Genomic DNA, 19280 nt, shown 5'->3' on the forward strand with positions numbered 1-19280 from the left:
AAAGACACATAAATAAAGATTTCAGAAAAAGAAAGATACAGCCTGGCTGGGGATCTTAACAATATGGGAAGACCAAATATGTGAAATATGCTAGGATAATATCTGAAGGAAGCCCCTCAGGATAGAAGAGAGGACTTCTGGAGGCACCTGGGTGGCTAAGCTGGTTAAGCATCCAACTCTTGGTTTTAGCTCACGGCATGGTCTCACAGTTTGGTAGGTTCAAGTCCTACACTGGGCTCTGGGCAGACAGTGCAGAGTCTGTTTGGGATTCTCTCTCTTTCTCTCTCCCTCGCTCTCTGCCCCTCCCCAACTTGCACTGTCTCTGTCTCTCTCAAAATAAAAAATAAACTTAAAAAAAATAAAAAGAAAAGAAAGAACTTTTAAAAAATGCATCAAATATAAAACCAAAATAACAAACAGAAAAAGAATTCAACTTGGAGATAAAAGGTGGAAAGAAATTAAAATGAAGAAAGAACTTGGATACTACACACCTACAGAATGGAATATTGAGAAAAGAGAAGGCACTGCAATCAGAGATGGCTACAAAGGTAAAAGAAAAGGAAGAAAGTGAGATGAAAAATACAAAGCACATATTTTGAGTCAAGAGTAAAACACCAATGAGACTATTTACCATTATGTGCTCTTCAAGTAAACTTTGAACTTTAAATCTTAACATTCTAAAAATATATCTTTAAAACATTTATTTCTTGTTTGAGAACTTGAAAGGTTAAAAGATCACAAAGGAAAGTCAATTGTAAACAATTAAAGGATCATATAAATGACAAAAATATAGTCTATCTCAATTTTTCTAAAATATACCTTAAATACACATATTATTTGAGTTCATGTCATTTCTTAAAAATAAAGAGAAGCAAACAGATCATTGTCACCATTAACAACATACCAAGTTGCCTCACTTACTGGATTTCACACAAATAAAAGAGAAAACCAAAAAGATATTAAATCCATACCTGTTCCAATGTGTTGGGAAGGTTTTGTTGGATGCATGGCACCATGGCAGACATTTTGCTGAACGTTACTCTGTGAGTGGATAAGGCCAGTTTGTGTAAAGAACTGATTAAGAGAAGAACAGAGATCAGCAAACTGAACCTGATCCAAAGACCAGTTCTTGAGATCTGCCTGTCTCATACTCTCCATCAAACCTATGAGAAAAGCATTAGAAGTACAGTTAGCATAGTCTGTTCTGCAAACATTGCAAGGAAAATAACAAGACACATTTTTTTTCAGCCCTCAAAATTTCCACCGGTAGTGATTTTCCCATGCAATGAAATATTACATTTAAAAATTATTCAAAGCCTAATTACTTCTTTTTTTTTATGTTTTATTTATTTCTAGGAGAGAGAGAGAGACAGCGTGAACAGGGGAGGGTCAGAGAGAGGGAGTCACAGACTGAAACAGGCTCCAGGCTCTGAGCTGGCAGTCAGCACAGAGCCCGACGCAGGGCTCGAACCCACGAACCGTGAGATCATGACCTAAGCAAAAGTCGGACGCTTAACCGACTAAGCCACCCAGGCGCCCCGAAGCCTAATTACTTCTAAATGTAGCCAAAATTCGTTCAGAACTCTTGTCTGACCCTCTGCTATATCAACTGACTAAAAGACTTAATTATGAATTTTGCAGAATTTTTAAGCATACTACCAACTGCAAAAGAAACACTATATTAGGAGATATTTATTTCTACCACGGAGAAAATTATACCTATGGGAGAAAACAGGATCACGTGTATTTGGTTATATGTCAAAAAGAACCAATACTCACCTTGGAACTGTGAAAGGTCTACATCCGACCAATTAACACTGCTGGCAATTCGACAACTTTCTTTGAGCATATCAAGTGTTGCATACCAATCATTCGAAACACCTATAAAAATAATATTGACAATACCATAAATCTTGGATAGTGAAAGTGTGAAGTTTATGGTAAGAGGACAATGAGCTGGGCTTATTCCTGACACTGGCAGATTCCTATCCAGGTTTACAAATGGATTCGCACACATTAATATCATGTATTGCTGGGGCAATCAGCTCTGTGAAACAGGCAGAGGGGTCTTATTTCTCTTCATTTCATAAATAAAAAGAAAATGAACCCAGAGAGGTGGCATAACTTAGCAAGGTCACTATGAAGAATCCAAAACTTGAACCCGGTGCTTCTAAGCTCTAGTCTGACAGCTTACAAATTGCCCTATCACCTTATAATGTCAAACTTGATTAGTGCTCTTTACATTTGTACAGTACAAATGAATGACCAGGCACTTCAAGTCGTGTAAATCAATAATACATCCACCCTCTCCACTATATGAAGTTCATTTTCCTGTCTTGTTATGACATTAAGAGGTATGTTCTTTATAACTCAGAGGTAGGTTCCCATTTAGAAGCAACACACAGTATAATTTAAAGCACTGACTTAATTGACTTAAGGGAGGTAAATGAGATTGTACAGCAAATGGACAGATTTCTTACAGTGCAACCTTAAGAGAGAGAAACACCTTAACACAATCCTCCTGGCAAAGCAGCAAAACAAAGGGCTGAGACCTCTCTAAGAAATGCTGATGAATCCAAACCAGGTCATTTCTAGTCAGGAACAGTGTGCTCTGATGTGACACCAAGAGGAGGGTTAAGACCCCACAGTCTGTATGTCAGCTAAGTGGTTACCACTCAGGGGTATGGGGCAAGAACTACCCTCAATGAGACAGCGCTGAGTAGAAGAAAATCCTCCAGTGACTGCTGCATAAATTATTGTTATCAGAACCACGCGAGGATAGATAAAGGTTAAGAACTAGTAAAAAGGATTTTTTTTTTTTTTTTTTTTTTTGCTATATCACAGATAACTATCAACTACTGGTTACCTGATTTACAAAAATCTGACAATTATGTTGTTGTTTTTTTCAAATACACAATGAACCAGAGACAACATGACTCTGCCTTTAGGCAACTCACAACTTAGCAAGAAATTTGCTGGGGAAAAATAATGCCCCAAGTGAGCCACAAACATTCAAGTCCATCAGACTGTCAAGTCCATGACCTATAATAAATGCTGATTTGGCAACACAAAGCAATCTCTGCAAGAGAGAGTGGCTAGGCAAACCCTACCCACTCAGTAAATGTTTACTGATTTTAGTTCTTTTGGAATTACTGGTGTTACAATCTTTCAAGTCCTGACAAGCCATGATATAAATTCCAATTCTACCACTTATTAGCTCTGATCTCAAGCAAACTACTTAATTGTTTTGAGTTACACTTTTCCAGTCTATTAAATGTGGTAATTCATACTTGAATTGGGAAGATAATATGAGATAATGTATCTAAACTGCCTATCACATAATGGGAACTCAAACAAGTGTTAGTTTCTTCCATTCCTTCCCTATTTAAGAAAAACTGCTTAGTCTCATCTTATAAACGACAAATTTTTAATTCAGAGGGATTATTATCATAGCCAAAACAATAATTCCTAACACCCCCAGCTGAACAGCTATCCTCCTTTTGTGGCAAGCAACCAATGGTATAACAACAGGCCACTAAGACTACATGATAGAGTGTTTTCAGCTGTAATCGTACTTTTTTCTCTCCAGCAATCATTAAAGGTATGACCAGAGCATCAGGCTTCTACTGATATCAAATCTCTACAATCATTAGTCAGTCCTTAAAATCATATTAAAAATGAGGTGCCTGGGTGACTCAGTCAGTTAAGCATCCAAATCTTGATTTCACCTCAGGTTACAATCCCAGGGTCACGGGATCAAGCAAGCCCCCTATCAGGCTCCGTGCTGAGTGTGAAGCCTGCTTAAGATTCTCATTCTCTCCCCTCCTCCCACTATCTGCCCTTCACCCCACCCCCAGCATGCTCTCTAAAATAATTTTTTTTAAGTCTTTAAAAAATCATATTAAGAACAAGCTTAACTTTCTGAAGAGTGTACTGACATTAAAAGGTAGGCAAGTGTAAGTGAAATAAGTCAGAGAAAGCCATGTATCATAAGACCTCACTTATATGTGGAATCTGAATACACAAAACAAACAGGTTGGGGTGCAAAATGGGTGAAGAGAAGTAAGAGGTACAACAGACTTCTAGTTATGGCATGAGTATGTCACAGGGATGAAAGGTACAGCACAAGAAATACAGTCAATGGTACTATAATAGCACTGTATGGTGGACAGATGGTAGCTTACTTGTGGACACAGCACAACATATAGAGTTGTTGAATCACTGTGTGGTACAACTAAAACTAATGTAACATGGTGCACGAACTACAAGTTCAATGAAAAAAAATTTTTTTAAGGTGGGCAATAGTGACTAAAACTAAGAGTTACTAAAGAGGGCTATATTTATACCTTTTTTTCTAGGCATAAACCTAAAAATAATTTCAAGATGTTTTAGGAGATTTTCCATCAAGGAAAGAACTATACCCAATTTTCAACTTTATTCTAGAACCTACTTAGTTATTAACTGGGAAAACAAACCAAACCGTGAAAAGGAACTTATTAAATTTCAACTACTCTGATATGCATTTTTGTATCTTACTTAATTCTTCCCCCAAATTATATTTTTTTGACTTTGTAAAAAAGGAAACCATTTCATAAAAACTTAAGCTTTATAGTAAAGTCAGAATATAAGAGACAGTATACATTATCTAAAGGTCATTTCCCCCTCAACAGATTTTTAATTGCCTGAAATAATGATCAATTTCTAACTGTTAAGGACTAGCACCTTCTAGCATTTAGAAACGGTCCCTCCAGGATAAAAATCTCATCAGTGATTGGGTCGGTAAGTGGACAGCCAGGCAAGCTGAGGGAAGGATCTGTACTCTGCAAAACTCCAGAGGGCCCCATTCACCTTGCAGTCTATGTCTGTGCACCCCTGGGAGTGCTGCAGTGCAGATGCCTCGTCTGTGAGCGGTGTCAATTAAGCATCTCACCAGAAATGATCACGACGGATCTTAAGAGCAAGAGATTTTTTTTTTAAATGAGGATGTGAAGAATGTTTTCTTCCTTTGCCATGTATCTTTTTAAAATAAGATACTTGGCAGGAATAAGTGAAGAAAGGAAGAGTGGGAACATTCTCTGAGACCTTAAAGGCTAGGAACCAGACGAGGCATTTCCTATTTGTATTCTCAATGCAATCCTCATATCAACACTACGTTATCAGGGTACTTTAGCTCCATATTTATAGATGAGAAAATAAGAAGACTAAAAGAAGCAATGCACAAAAATCATAAGATCCATAATGAGGATTCAAATACAGGTTTTTCTGACACAAATCCATACTCTTTCTTCTATATCACATTGAATCACAACAGATTGCAGACAGACTGTGCTGTGTGTCCCATTCTTCTCTCAAATGCTCACAAAAACACTTATTTTCCAGAAGAGCAAAACAAGAGTTAAAACCAAAACCTACAAGGTTGCTGAGCCTGCCTATGTTGTCACAGTAAGTTTTAATCACGAAAATCTGATCCAATGTATGGACTGAAGGAGTTACAACTATAGGATTGCAGCAAGGAAACACAAAAGGAGAAGAGTTTTGGTAGTAACTGTATATAAGCCCCAGATAACAAAGAACATATCCTAATTCACAGTTAGCCAAACACAAATCAGGAGACACCAACTTACCAGAATTACAGGATACCTGTTGTGGGGGTGGTGGCGCCTGATGTGCTAACGGCTGATGTTGATGGTTCGGATGGTGCTGCACGTGTTGATGTGGAGAAGGGTGCTGGGGGTGAGGGGGCTGGAGCTGGCTGTGTTGCTGAGGGTGCGATGCTGGGTGCTGGGGACGCTGTGGATGCTGGGGTAAACCATGAGGTCGGTGGGACGGGTGTGGAGACGGCTGTGTATGCATCTGGGAGTGGGGCAGGGAGACCTGTGCGACCGAATTACTGCCCGTGGTGCTGAGGCCACCGCCATGATTGTTGGACAGGTTGCTCTGGTTGCTGTGTGGGTGAGAGCTCACTGTGCTGCTAGGAGAGTGCTGATATGGACACGAGCTGTGGGACTGCTGGGAAGATTCAGAAGGGATGGTCATCAAACCTAAACACAGAGAAGCAAGAGCATTCAGGGTCAGACGTCAGTTATATTTCATGGCAGACATTTACAAAATTATTTACAGAACAGAGGTACACATCCTCAGGAAGCAATGCTAGTTGGGTTTAAAAAACGTTGATGGAACATCCACTGTACACCAGACTCTGGAATAACTGAGAAGAGTTAAGAAACCCCAGGCTCTGCCCTTGAGTAGCCCATGGTCTAGGAGAAGGGACATTCAAGGAGATTATGTCCAATAATGTAAGTACTAAGGCAGAAGTATACAGAGGGCACAGAGGAATTCTGCCTCTTGCCTATTCAGTTAGGAAGGGGCTGGAGATATGGAAAAGCTGTCCTTAAAAAGGTAGTGTCTGAGCTAAAGTCTTGAAAGATTCAGTAAATGTTAGGGGAAAAGTGGGGAAAGTGTTAGGTCACATTCAGGACGGTTCTCTACAGGCCTGAAGAACAAAGGCTTTGACAGAGGTAGAGAGGAGAAATAAGGCCCAGTTATTTCTGAATTCTCTGACTACGCAAAAACTTTGAAGTCAAAGGTGGACAGAATTCTTAAAACTAAGAGAAACAAAACAGCCACCTCTACTGCTTCTTCATTTGGCTTATGGAGTATTCTTGAGACATGTACACTTTAGGGATTAAGACTGCATAATTTATAGTACTGGAAAGTAAGGATTCAAGTTTCTGTACTGCCATCTGAATGCCTGGTAACTTCAAAAAATTATTAACCTCTGCAAGCCACAATTACCTCAATTATAGATGGGTATGATATAGTTATTTCACAAAACTGTTATGAGGATTAAATGCCATGGTGCAAATGAGCTCAGTAAATGTTAGCTGCTACGATGATAATTATTAGGCCAGAAGCGCCGAATGTTAAGAATAATGTACTTTTGGTTTGCAGGTAGACATTCATTTTAAGAAATCTTATCACAATATTTCGTTCTACATAACCAGGCTACTTTCATATCCCAAAGGATGGCACATAGAACATTTTACTGAACCAAACACAAAAAAAATTAAATGAAAAATAAAATCTTGAAGCGTAGTGTCAGTCAATAAAAGAATCAAACCTCTTAAACAAAAATAGTATTATTCTCATAGTTCCCATTAATAGTAAAATTGCATTAGGGGCAGCTGGGTGACTCAGTTAGTTAAGTATCTGACTCTTGATTCAGCTCAGGTCATGATCTCACAGTTCATGGGTTCGAGCCATGTATTGGGTTCTGTGCTAACAGTGTGGAGCCTGCGTGGGATTCTCTCTCTCCCTCTCTGCCTACCCTTGCTCTCTTTCTCTCTCTCAAAAACTAAAAAAACTTTTTAAAAATAGTAAAATTGCATTAGAGTACATTGTAAGATAACCTTGAAGGCTAACAAATTAAGATTTTATAGATGGAAGAGTTAAATTCTTGCCTTGGCTCTGGAAAACTGTCATTTATAGGGAATCTACAAGGTTATTACTGTAACATGAAAGAAAGCAGTTATTTCATTATCTATTTCCAATAACATCCTACCATTTTAAAAGGGAACTCAGATATGATCTATCTATACCATCTTCAATCTCAAACTGTCTTTAAAATAAAATGTAATTAGTGTGATGAAATATCATTAGGGGCTTCAGAAATTGTTGCCATTGCTATTTCAAAGCCAGTATTTTTCTTGTTGTTGTGGTTGTTTTTTAATGTTTATTTTTGAGAGAGACAGAGTGTGAGTGGGGGAGGAAGAGAGACAGAGGGAGACACAGAATCTGAAGCAGGCTCTAAGCTCCAAGCTGTCAGCACAGAGCCCGAAGCGGGACAAAGTCAGTATTTTTGAATATGATCACCACAGCTAGATCTGCTTAGCAAGGTCTTGTATTATTAGTCCTTTTTGTACTTTTCTAGAAAGAAAATTTAAAATCAAATTTGAGAAAAATACATGAATCTTACCTTAACCAGAAAAACCAACTTCCTGTACAAATTACTGATATTCATTGATGTATATAACATTAACTTTCACAGTATCTGACAATAATAATTATTAAAATGTAAACTATAAACAGGGATTTTTGTCTGTATTATTCACTGCTGTGAACAGGTAAGCTCTCTGAGTCGGGGTAGAAATAATCTGCCAAACGAAGCAATTAGGAAGTACTTTAATAGTAGACTTCCCAACAATTTCTGACTAGTAGTTTATGGGGGAGGACAATGCAACATCTTAATCCTATCACATGACTCTGACTAAAATTAAACCAGCAGCTAAAGGACAGTAACACATACCAGCAACAATCTAGCATTTGACTGAGATGCAACCAAAATCACTTTCAGTACTAAAATATGATTTAAGTATGTTGTGTAAAATGGTGACCGAATAGTGTTCACTTCTAAGTGCCATGCATGAAATTGAAAATTTGGTGCCACCATATTCCAACAGCTACCTCTTTGCTAATAAAGGTACAGAAAGGCAAGGCACATCTATTCTTGTAATGCAACATTTACCACTCTCCCATGCCAGACACTAATTAACCCTGTGGCAGCCTCCCTCACAGGGCACAGATGCAGTGTCAGAACTCTTAATACAGTTCTCCTCCAGGACACCACTAGGAAGTGAAGTAAGTATGCAAGATGAAACTGATCTGCATTCTTGTGCTATTATATAAATATATACAAGGCACAGTAAAGGCGCAAAGAATATTCAATCTTGATCAAGATGATATTGTTCAATGATTAAAGAAATGTAACAGCTATGTGAAAATAATCCTAAAAAAGATTTTTCAGTAAAAATTTACTGTATAAAAAAGGTATTTTAAAAATACCTGAAACTAATTAAGATATGTATGTCAATTACACTTCGATAAAACAACTCCCACCCCCAAGAAAACAAACTCACCTTGTTGACTAAGTGACTGCTCAAAAACTGACTTATAAAGGCTCCGAAATGAGGCACTGAGATCTTCAAAATTATACTCTGAGAAGAGCAGTTGTTTGTCTCGTTCGGGAAGGTTGTACTGTGGCTGCTGTTGAGGAGTTAATGACTGAGAGACTGGTTCTGGGTGGTTTGTCACCTAACATTAAAAGAAAATACCACTAATAAACTATTTGTAAAAAAAAAAAAAAAAAGAAAGAAAATACCACTAATTTAGCAGCTCTATATATCAACATTGGTTTGTTACATAAAATACAGGACTGAAAATATTTGAATATTGTCCCTGTCCTTGGTTTCCCATTCTCTGTTAAGATGGGTACACATAAAGAACAAGACCGCAAAATTGTTAACTTGGATTTTAAAGAACCATAGAAATCTAGTCTAATCCCCACATTTCACAAAAGAGTAAAAGAGTTCAGAGAAGTTAAAAAGAGTTCAGATCATACTAATAAATGATGAGCTAGGCCTGGAACCCTTCCAGTTTTTGTAGAATCTTCATCTTGATTCTTCTGAAGCAATTTCATCTCAAACTCCACTCTACTATGGTATTACTAACATTTCCCATTCATTTACTCAATTAATCTTTAAGAATTTAAACTCAAATACTGTTGAGTCAGGTTGTATGGCCTGCCCAAAGCAGCAAGGAGCTTCTATACACCTTACTCTCCATTTCAAGAGAAAAAAAATTGAATGAAACTAAGGGGAAATAAGAAACGAAAGGTAACAGGTAAAGAAGATTCTGAGAAAAAAAGAGAATATAGCATGGCTCTGAGCTATGCAAAGAAAAAAACCACCATAAATACCTAAAATATAAGAATTATTGTTGAAGGCAGCACAACTAGAAATAAAACAAAAAATGATCAGCTGTCTCTCTTAAAGATTTTATCAAGGGGTAGTAAACTGCCATTTGTTTAGTGTTTTGAAAAATTAAGATATGAACACTAAATTTATACAGCCGTTCAAAATGATGCTTACAAGGGGCTGGCAATAACAGAAAAATAAGAGTTTTGTGTAGGGGAATGGCTCCACCACTGGCACGGGCACTCTGGCAGGATGACCAAAGCCATGGTGATTATCCTGGCACATGGAATACCGAGTGGTCTTATGAGGAACAAGTTCTCATCCATTTCTCATCTGCCTTGCTATTTTGTGGGAGGCAGCCATGGGGCAGTTTCTCATTCCCCTCTCTACCTTGCAGCAAGTTGCCAAGGGACAGTTTCTCATCTGCCTCCCTATTTCCCGTGAGGCAGAGGACTTTCTAGTTTACCCTCTTAGGGTACAGCTGCAAGTTATACAACTGCTTAGCTTCAGTATGTAATTTGTTCCTGCACTACAGTGACCCACCACTTGTGAAGTCTGTCACCTGCCCCCCCCCCCCGCCCCCGTGTGGTATCATCCTATAGACATATAGACATGTGACAAGCCCAAACAGCAGCTGGTGCTATACTGCTGCTTAAGGAGTGTTTGAGGACCACTTGATGTCTTGTTAAATGAAAAAGAGCAGTCTAGGGGCACCCAGGTAGCTCAACCAGTTAAGCATCCGACTCCTGATTTTGGCTCCAGTCATGATCTCACAGGTTGTGAGTTCAAGCTCTGCATCAGGATCTGTGCAAACAGTGCAGAGCCTGCTTGGGTTTCTCTGCCTCCCTCTCTCTGCCCCTCCCCTGCTCGCTCTATTTCTCTCTCTCAAAATAAATAAATGAACATTAAAAAAAAATAAGAGCAGTCTATAATGTCTGGCTTTTCATAGCAAAGTTTAACCCTCCTATGTGTACACAATAGACATGTTTGTTTTTTCTTCTGTCACCTAGTTCTACAAATTTAATTTTTTCCTATTTTATTTTGTGATACTATACTGTGTTCTTTGATTCTACTTGGTATCAAGATTTTCTATATTCACATTATTTTAAAAGCAACTTAAAATCATTAAATCCTTGCTTAGTTTGCTTCAAGGCTCCAACTAATCCTTTTATATCATGATTTAATCATTGCTGAAGGCTTTAATTTTGCTCATCTCTTGATCAGCAAAGTAATGTTTTTTAGGAAGAGCACATGAAAACAAAGGTAAGATGCTTTTTAAGCTCTGTGTATCAAAGCATGTCTTTCTCCTGACTTTACGTAGGAATGCAAATTTAGCTATACATAATCTAAACCTATTCCCTCAAAACTCTGTGAAGTATTCCATTTTCCTCTGATACTTAGCATTACAGAGAAGTATGATTTGCGTTTCTTTGAATATATCTTATTTCTTCTACCACAGTATTTATATTGATGATTACTTTTGAAATTTTAAAATGTGTCATGATGTGTATAGGTATAGGTTTTTTCCCATTAACTTTTCCTACCCTAGCTCAGTAACCTTTTTATAATCTCGATTTCTTCTGGAAACTGCTTCTATACTATTCTAGCTGTTTCTTCAGGGACACCTATAATTCTCAATTCTCCAGATCTAGTACCTTCTTTTACATAACTGTTACTCCATTATCTGTTCTGCATTCTGAATGTTATTTTCCCCAGAGCACTAATAACAGTTATGCAGAACTATCTTTTGTTTTCCTACATTCAATGAGAATTTTAATTCTGCTCTCTCAGTTTGGTTTCCCAGGAGTTTTCTTCTTATTTCAGGTTCCCCCTAACCCTGTATATCTTTATCCTGTATAAAGTTTTGCCTATTTACTCAATCTGGAACAGAGATGATTTAGTAAGATCAAATTTAAACCGATGAACAGAGTAGTATACGGTTCTTGGGCTCTGTTCTGTCATCTTCTAGGGAGGACAGTTGCCAGATGATTTGAAAAGAGGTATCAAATAACACAAGGGTCATGTTCTTATAATAGGTAACAAAATCAGCACACACATGTCCCTTAATAGCATAGCTTTGTTTTCCAAACCAAAATTAAAACTATCAGGCTGCTTAACAACTGGGTACCAAGTCATCCTAACCTTTGTGATTTGTAGAATCCCCTTCTTGGATCTACACCTAGAAAACAAGATGATATATACATCCTCTAAGCTCTTTTACCAAGGACTATAAAGTATCAAGTATAGCTTTGCTAGAAGGAAGTACAATTTTTTTTTCCTATTCCAATTACTGTTCACTTGGACAAGGAACAGATAAAGTAGACCAAAATAATAAAACATCGTACAACCATATATTTGTATCTAACCTGGTAAAATGTAAGTACCCAATTAAAACACTATCAAGGTAGGAATTTGCTCTACTCATCTAAGCTAATGAACTGATTAGTGAAAAATACACACTTGCACTTTTTATTTGCACTTCAATGCCATTTGGTTTAGTTTTAATGACTAAAGGAGTATTTAACTATGATATTAACTTCACCAAGACTTACCGGTGTGTAACTGTGCACACTTCCAACACTGTTCAAATTAACAGATGCCAAACTCTGGTCTGAGAGACTGTTGTTAAGGCTACTGCGTGGGCTATCACTACCATCCTGATCAGTGTTGTACAATGTTACCTAGGAAAGAAAAAAATGTTTGCATAAGTAGTTCCCGCTGAAAAGAGTATTTTTTAAGCAACTCTACAAAAATACAATTAGGCTGGTATATGGCAGAAGAATAAAATGTTAGCAGTCTTTCCTTTGCTTCTTATCTACCCCAATTCCATGTCCTTCATTGCTAACTCCATGTTCACCGTGAAATAAATAATTTACGCTCAAACTGAAAAATATATCCTATCCAGAAGTACATAAATTGAATATATTTTCAGGTATAATTACTTCATCAACATTTAATAAGGGGATTTTAGATTTTTACTGTTCAGTATTTCTACACTGCGTAAATTTATTTTTACTCAAGCCTTAAACAAAACTGTTATTCTCTTCTGTCAAAATCTTAGGCATCAGGACACCTGGGTGGCTCAGTGGATTGAGCGTCTAACTCCTGATCTCAGCTCAGGTCATGACGCCACATTTTCTGAGATTAAGCCCCATGCTGTTAGCACAGAGACTGCTTGGAATTCTCTTTCTCCCTATCTGCCCCTTGCCCACTTATGCACGCTCACATGCTCTCTATTAAAAAAAAAAAAAAAAAAATTAAAGTATCAAAAAAAACAGAAAAAAGGAACTTAAAAAAATTTTTTTTTGTTTTATTTATTTTTGAGACAGAGAGAGACCGAGCACGAGTGGGGGAGGGGCAGAGAGAGAGAGAGGGAGACACAGAATCTGAAGCAGGCTCCAGGCTTGGAGCTGTCAGCACAGAACCCCATGCAGGGCTTAAACCTACTAACCGTGAGATCATGACCTGAGCCGAAGTCAGACGCTTAACCAACTGAGCCACCAAGGCACCCAACAAAAAAGGATTTTTAAAAATCATAGGCATCATGGTGGTTATATTATTGAAAACTGGAAACTCAACAGCCTAACACATTTGCAAAATCATAGGTATGTGATCTAATTTTTTAAATTAACAAGATGCTAACATATACATTAGATGTAAAGGCCTATAAATCAAACTGTTAGCAATAGTTAACTAGCAGGGGGCTGGGTATTCCTGAAGACTTATCACTGATATTTTTACAATGCTCATTTGTTTATAATAAGCATGATAATTCCTAATTAGAAACAAATAAAAATGAGATTAAAAAATTTTTTAATGTTTTATTTATTTCTGAGAGAGAGAGCGAGCGAGCGAGCGCGCAGGAGGGAGGGAGGGAGGGAAGGAGACAGCATGAGCAGGGGACAGTCAGAGAGAGGGAGATACAGAATCTGAAACAAGCTCCAGGCTCTGAGCTGGCTGTCAGCACAGAGCCCGACACGGGACTCGAATTCATGAACCGTGAGATCATGACCTGAGCAGAAGTCGGATGCTTAACCGACTGAGTCACCCAGGTGCCCCAAAATAAGATTTTTTAAAACAGCTAACTAGCCTAATTATCCTTCAAGGTTCTATTCAGATGCTACTACCAACTATCCTTTCTATGCTCGTATTGCCATGGGCACAATACATTTAGCTTTGTGGTATAAGTACTTTTTATCAAATTTTCATCCACTATTAGACTGTTAGCTCCTTGACTCCCCAATAATTAATCACAACCAACACAGTGCTTTCTACTCAGTATACAATTAATAAATATTTGCTGATTTAATAACCAATTGACCTTTCACCACCTTCTGTTTGTGCTAAAAATGCAGTCATGCTAAATGCTACAAACATTTGCCAAGAGGCCAAATATGTAGAAAACTGGGCATGTATGCCACTATATGTAAGGCAAAACCAATTGCTCCCCTTTCATATCCGCTAGGAACAATTATATGCCTAGGAACTAAATAGGAAAAAGAATATAAGAAAAAACTAAGAGGAAATAAAGGCAACCCTGGCAAATATTTTTCTGATGAATACTTCCAATATAAATTTCATTAAAAAAAAAAAATCAACCTTACAGGCTCCTAGCCCAACAAATTACAAGCACCCTATGGTAATTTTCTTAGCCATTCACTCTGTCCTGTCTATGCTCAGTTACCTATCATTCAAGTCAGAAATCTTGGACAAAATCTTATTTGGAAGGAAGATCAACATTTTTATTAAAATATAACACATACGCAGAGTAAAGTGCACAAATTACTAATTACAAAATGGGTTGATTATGTAATCACTACCCAAACAAAGTAAAGAACAGTTCTCAAACTCTGATCTCAGAACACTTTTGCAGTCTTAAAAATTGGAGAGTCAAGGAGCTTTGTGTTTGTGCTGATATATCTATTAATAATTGGCATATTTTTTATTAAAGAACATTTTTTATTAATTTAAGGAAAACAATTAACCCAACTAAGCATTACCATAAGAAATATTTTCTCCCAATAAAGAAATACAATTAGAAGAAGAAATACAATTAGAAGAAATACAATTCCTTTAGTTTTACATTATTGTGAATCTCCATGCCTGGCTTAACACGAAACCACGAAATTCTCTTTTCTGCTACAATAAGTTGTTTAGGTGGAACTATAGAAAGTAAGTCCAGTATCACATATATATATATATATTTGGAAAAGGAAAGAATATTTTAACAGACTTTCAGATCACTGTGGATGGTCTTTTTTGATCCTATGCCAAAACATGACAAGTGACAATTTTTTAAAGATTAGTTGCAATGTGGATCTGAAAACATATCAATAAAGTTTTTATACTCTGATAAAGTTTACTGTTTGACCCTGTACTGTGCATGGATCATTCATCCATGTATGATTTTATAACATGATACACTGCCATTTGAAAAATACTGGTTCACTGTTATACAGATCTTCTAAAAACGAACATGTTTCATTATACAACATCAAAACATACTTGCTAACATCACCAATGATCTCATTAGAAACCTTTTCAAAGACTACTTATCAGACTCACTGTGGTGGATACAAGTTTTCCAATCTTCTACTTTTTGCTTAAAAACTCAAATTTTATCATTGGCAAAGGATACTACTGCCAGTGGTTTTCCTTGAGGTGATGAATTCACTGTTCATTATCAAGAAAACATCTGCCAAATACCCAAATCTGAATAATCAGTGTCAACTCTTCTTTCAAGTAAAAACAATGACTGAGGGACACAGGGGTGGCTCCGTCCAACTCTTGATTTAGGCTCAGGTCATGATTCCAGGGTCATGGAATTAAGCCCAGCATGTGGCTTAAGCCACTACACTCAGTGCAGAGCCTGTTTGGGATTTTCTCCCTCTCTCTCCCTCTGCCCCTCTCCCCCAACTCTAAGAACAAACCAAACAAACAAAGAACAAAACAAAGATAATACTATGACCCACGAACAAAGCAGCTGGCTCCATATCCACCTCAAACTACCACACAAGACAAACTGCTCTTCTGTGAAGCAGCCACTATACAGATAGGTACTTCAGCAAACAGCCTAAGTGTTTTAGCACACTTCCCATTTCATCACAAAGAATATTAAAAAGACATGTACTCAAACGTCCCAACTATTTTTCCTCCTTCACCAAAGGTATCTTTAAGTAAAACTAGTATTCTTTATTTTAATCTGAAGTGTGTGGGCAGCAAAAAAATACAATGACTACTAATACTTAGGTGTCACTACCTTGATCTGTGCTAACACTGACATACTACTGCTTTTGCTGCTTCAAAGAAAATACATAAAGGAAAAGGCAAATAACATTTTAGTATTATTATAAAAATAATTTTGACCTCATGGAATCCCTAAAAGGGACATAGTTACCTAGGTGTCCAAAGACCACAGAACCTCTGATAGAAAACATTACCAGCATTCCAGAAGGCCTACTCAGGTGCTCTCCCAGTCATTCACCAGCCAGTCATTATCCATCCCCATCTCTGTCACAGGCACCCACTATACCAACTTCTACCACTATTGGCTGGTTTTGCTGTTTTTGAATTAAGTATAAATGGAATCATACAATATATCATTTTTCTGTCCTTTTTATAGTAAAATTAAAGGATTACACAAAGCACTGTTTTCTAGTACACTAATATCTGCTCTTAAATCTTTATTACTTCCTTTGTTACATTTCTTAAAATTCATTTTATTCTTTTTCATCAGAGAGTTTTATAGTTTTATCATTTACATTTGTATCTCAGATCCATGTGGAACTGATTTTTGTGAATGGAAAATCTGACTTCCCCATTGATCCAGCACCATTTGTTGAAAGACATCACTAAGTTCTGTTCCTTATAAGCCTATTTGTGGACTCTTATGCCAATATCACTCTTTCAATTATTGTAGGTTTACTGTTGATATTTGGAAGTAGTTTAAATCCTCTACCATTTGTCTTTTTCTTCAACATTTTCTTCAACTGCCATTTGCCATTTGGATTCCCATTTACATTTTAATTTTAAGATCAGCTGGTCATTTTCTACTCCTTTCCCTTTCCCTCAAAAAAGCATCATGGACTTTTGATTGATATTAAATCTATATATCAATTTAGGAAAAACTGACTTTATAACAATATTCTCAATGAAAATTATATATCCATTTATTTATATGTCCTTTGTTTTCTCTGGGTCTTTTTTTTTTTTTTTAAATAGTTTTCTGTGTAGAATTCATCTTCCATTTAATCCTAGGTATTTGATGTTTCTGAATGCGAACTTAAGTGTTATTATCTTTTTATTTCCTGTCTGACTCATATAGAGAAATATAATTGATTTCTAAAATCTAACACTGATATCAAGACCTTGTTAATAGTTCTGAGTTTATCTGTAGAATCTTTCGAATTTTCCATATAAACAATCATGTCACCTACGAATGATAGCTTTGATTCCACTTACTCAAAGTTTAATACTACTTTCCTAACACTTCCGTTTCTCCTCTACCTGCCTGAGTACTACTGTTGACCTGGATTTTACTTCCACATGTTATAAACCCAAAACCTATTTTTGCTATCTTTAAACAGTATACTGTCTTTTAAAGAGATTTAAATTAAAAAGAAAAAAAAAACTTTATATTTACCCATGTTGTTACCATCCCCAGTCCTTAATTCTTTTCTGTAGATCCAGAGTTCCACTAGGAACTTCAATTACACATATATTAGGTTGTTTTAAGTTGTTACCACTGCTAATATTCTATGTATGTACTTTTTTTTTTTTTAGTCTTTTCATGTGTTTCATTTTGTCCAACTTTTACTGCTGTATCTTCAAGGTCAATCAACTTTCTGTCTAATCTGCTGTTAATTCCATCAAGTGTATTTTCCAAGTCAGACATAATTTTATCTCTAAGAAGTCTGATTTGTATTAAAAAAAAAAATCTTCCATGTGTCTATACATATGTTCAACCTATTCTTTAGCTCCTCCATGGAATACAGTTAAAGTAACTGGGTTTTTTTCCAGCTTTAATTGAGATAGAACATATAAGTTTAAGGTATACAAAGTGTTCATTTGATACACTTCTATACTCTAAAATATATACCACTCTTGCATTCACTAACACCTCCATCACCTCACATAATTACCATTTCCTTTTTATGATGAGAATATTTAAGATTTACTCATCTAGCCAACTCTCATGCACAATGAATACAATACTGTTAACAATAATCACCATGTTATACAAGAGATCTTTCAGACTCAATCATCTTATAACTGAAAGTTTGTACCTTTGGACCAACATTTTTCCATTTTCCCCATCTAACAGCCCCCTAGTAACCACTGTTTTACTTTGTTTCTAGGAGTTTGGTCTTTTAAGATTCCACATATAAATGATAACATTTATCATTAGACAAACAGTATTTGTCTTTCTCTCCCTGACGTTTCATTTGGTATAATGCCCTCAATGTCTATCCATGTTGTCATAAATGGCAGAAATTGCTTTTCATGGCTAAATTATATTCCATTTTGTGTACACACACACACACACTCACACACACACACACAGCTTCATTACCCATTCATCCACTGAGAGACACTGAGGTTATTTCTGTATCTTGGCTTACAGTAACTGTCTATGTCCTTTTTTACTAATTCTGTCATCTGTGTTATTTCTGGGTCAGTTTTGATTAATTTTCACCTCATTATGGGTTGTTTTTTTATTTCTTCTTTGCCAGCCTGGTAATTTTTTATTGGATGCCAGACCATTGAGAACTTTACATTGTTAAGTGCTGGACAGTTTTGTATTCCTATAAATGTTCTTGAGCTTTATTCTGGAACACAGTTAAATTATTTGACAACAGGGATGAAGTATGGATACATGCTGTAACATGTCTGAACCTTGAGAATGTGTTTAGTGAAAGAAATCACACATTAACAGGTCACATATTTATTATAGGATTCCATCTATACGAAATGTCCAGAATAAGCAAATTCATATAAAGTTAGAAAGTAAATTAATAGTTACAGGAAATGGATGAACAGGGAATGAATGCTAAGTAGTAGAGGGTTTTCTTTTTGGGGTGATGAAAATGTTCTGGAATTAGATGGTGGTTAACAGTTGCCCAACCTGTGAATATGCCAAAAACTACTGAATTATCAACTTTAAAGGGGAAATTTTATATTGGTCTCTGAATTATACCTGAAAAACATTAAAATTCAAATTTTAAAAACTGCATTATTTGAAAACAGCTCAATCTTTTTGGATTTTGCTTTGAAGGAATGTAGATAGGACCAGAGCAGCATTTTAGTCTAGGGCTAATTTTATTCCACTATTAAAACAAAATCCTGAGTACTTTACCTGTGAATTATGAAGCATTTCACTATGTGAAAGTTTCTATGCCTGGCCCTACAGGAATATCACTAATTGTCCACACTAATCTTTTCAGGTGGTTCTTTCTCTTGTCTTCCTTACTCATGCATTGGTAAGTACCCAGCTGAAGACTCGAGGGGACCCCTGGTATATCACTGGAA

At 36.6% G+C, this 19280-nt stretch overlaps 1 protein-coding gene across 3 annotated transcripts in view; it reads right to left on the reverse strand.

Annotated features, from left to right (window-relative positions):
* Positions 1–19280, reverse strand: part of FOXJ3 (forkhead box J3) — a 141631-nt gene that overhangs the window by 16993 nt on the left and 105358 nt on the right. For all 3 annotated transcript variants that reach the window (XM_039238653.1, XM_039238651.1, XM_039238652.1), the window contains 5 exons: positions 12305–12433; positions 8916–9090; positions 5625–6041; positions 1780–1881; positions 972–1163 (listed from right to left, as the gene is read on the reverse strand). In XM_039238653.1, coding sequence (XP_039094584.1) covers positions 972–1163; positions 1780–1881; positions 5625–6041; positions 8916–9090; positions 12305–12433 — 1015 coding nt within the window. The remainder of the gene's footprint in view (positions 1–971; positions 1164–1779; positions 1882–5624; positions 6042–8915; positions 9091–12304; positions 12434–19280) is intronic.

This window comes from Hyaena hyaena, unplaced genomic scaffold (assembly GCF_003009895.1).
Source record: "Hyaena hyaena isolate Hyena2069 unplaced genomic scaffold, ASM300989v1 scaffold_144, whole genome shotgun sequence".
NCBI lineage: Eukaryota > Metazoa > Chordata > Mammalia > Carnivora > Hyaenidae > Hyaena > Hyaena hyaena.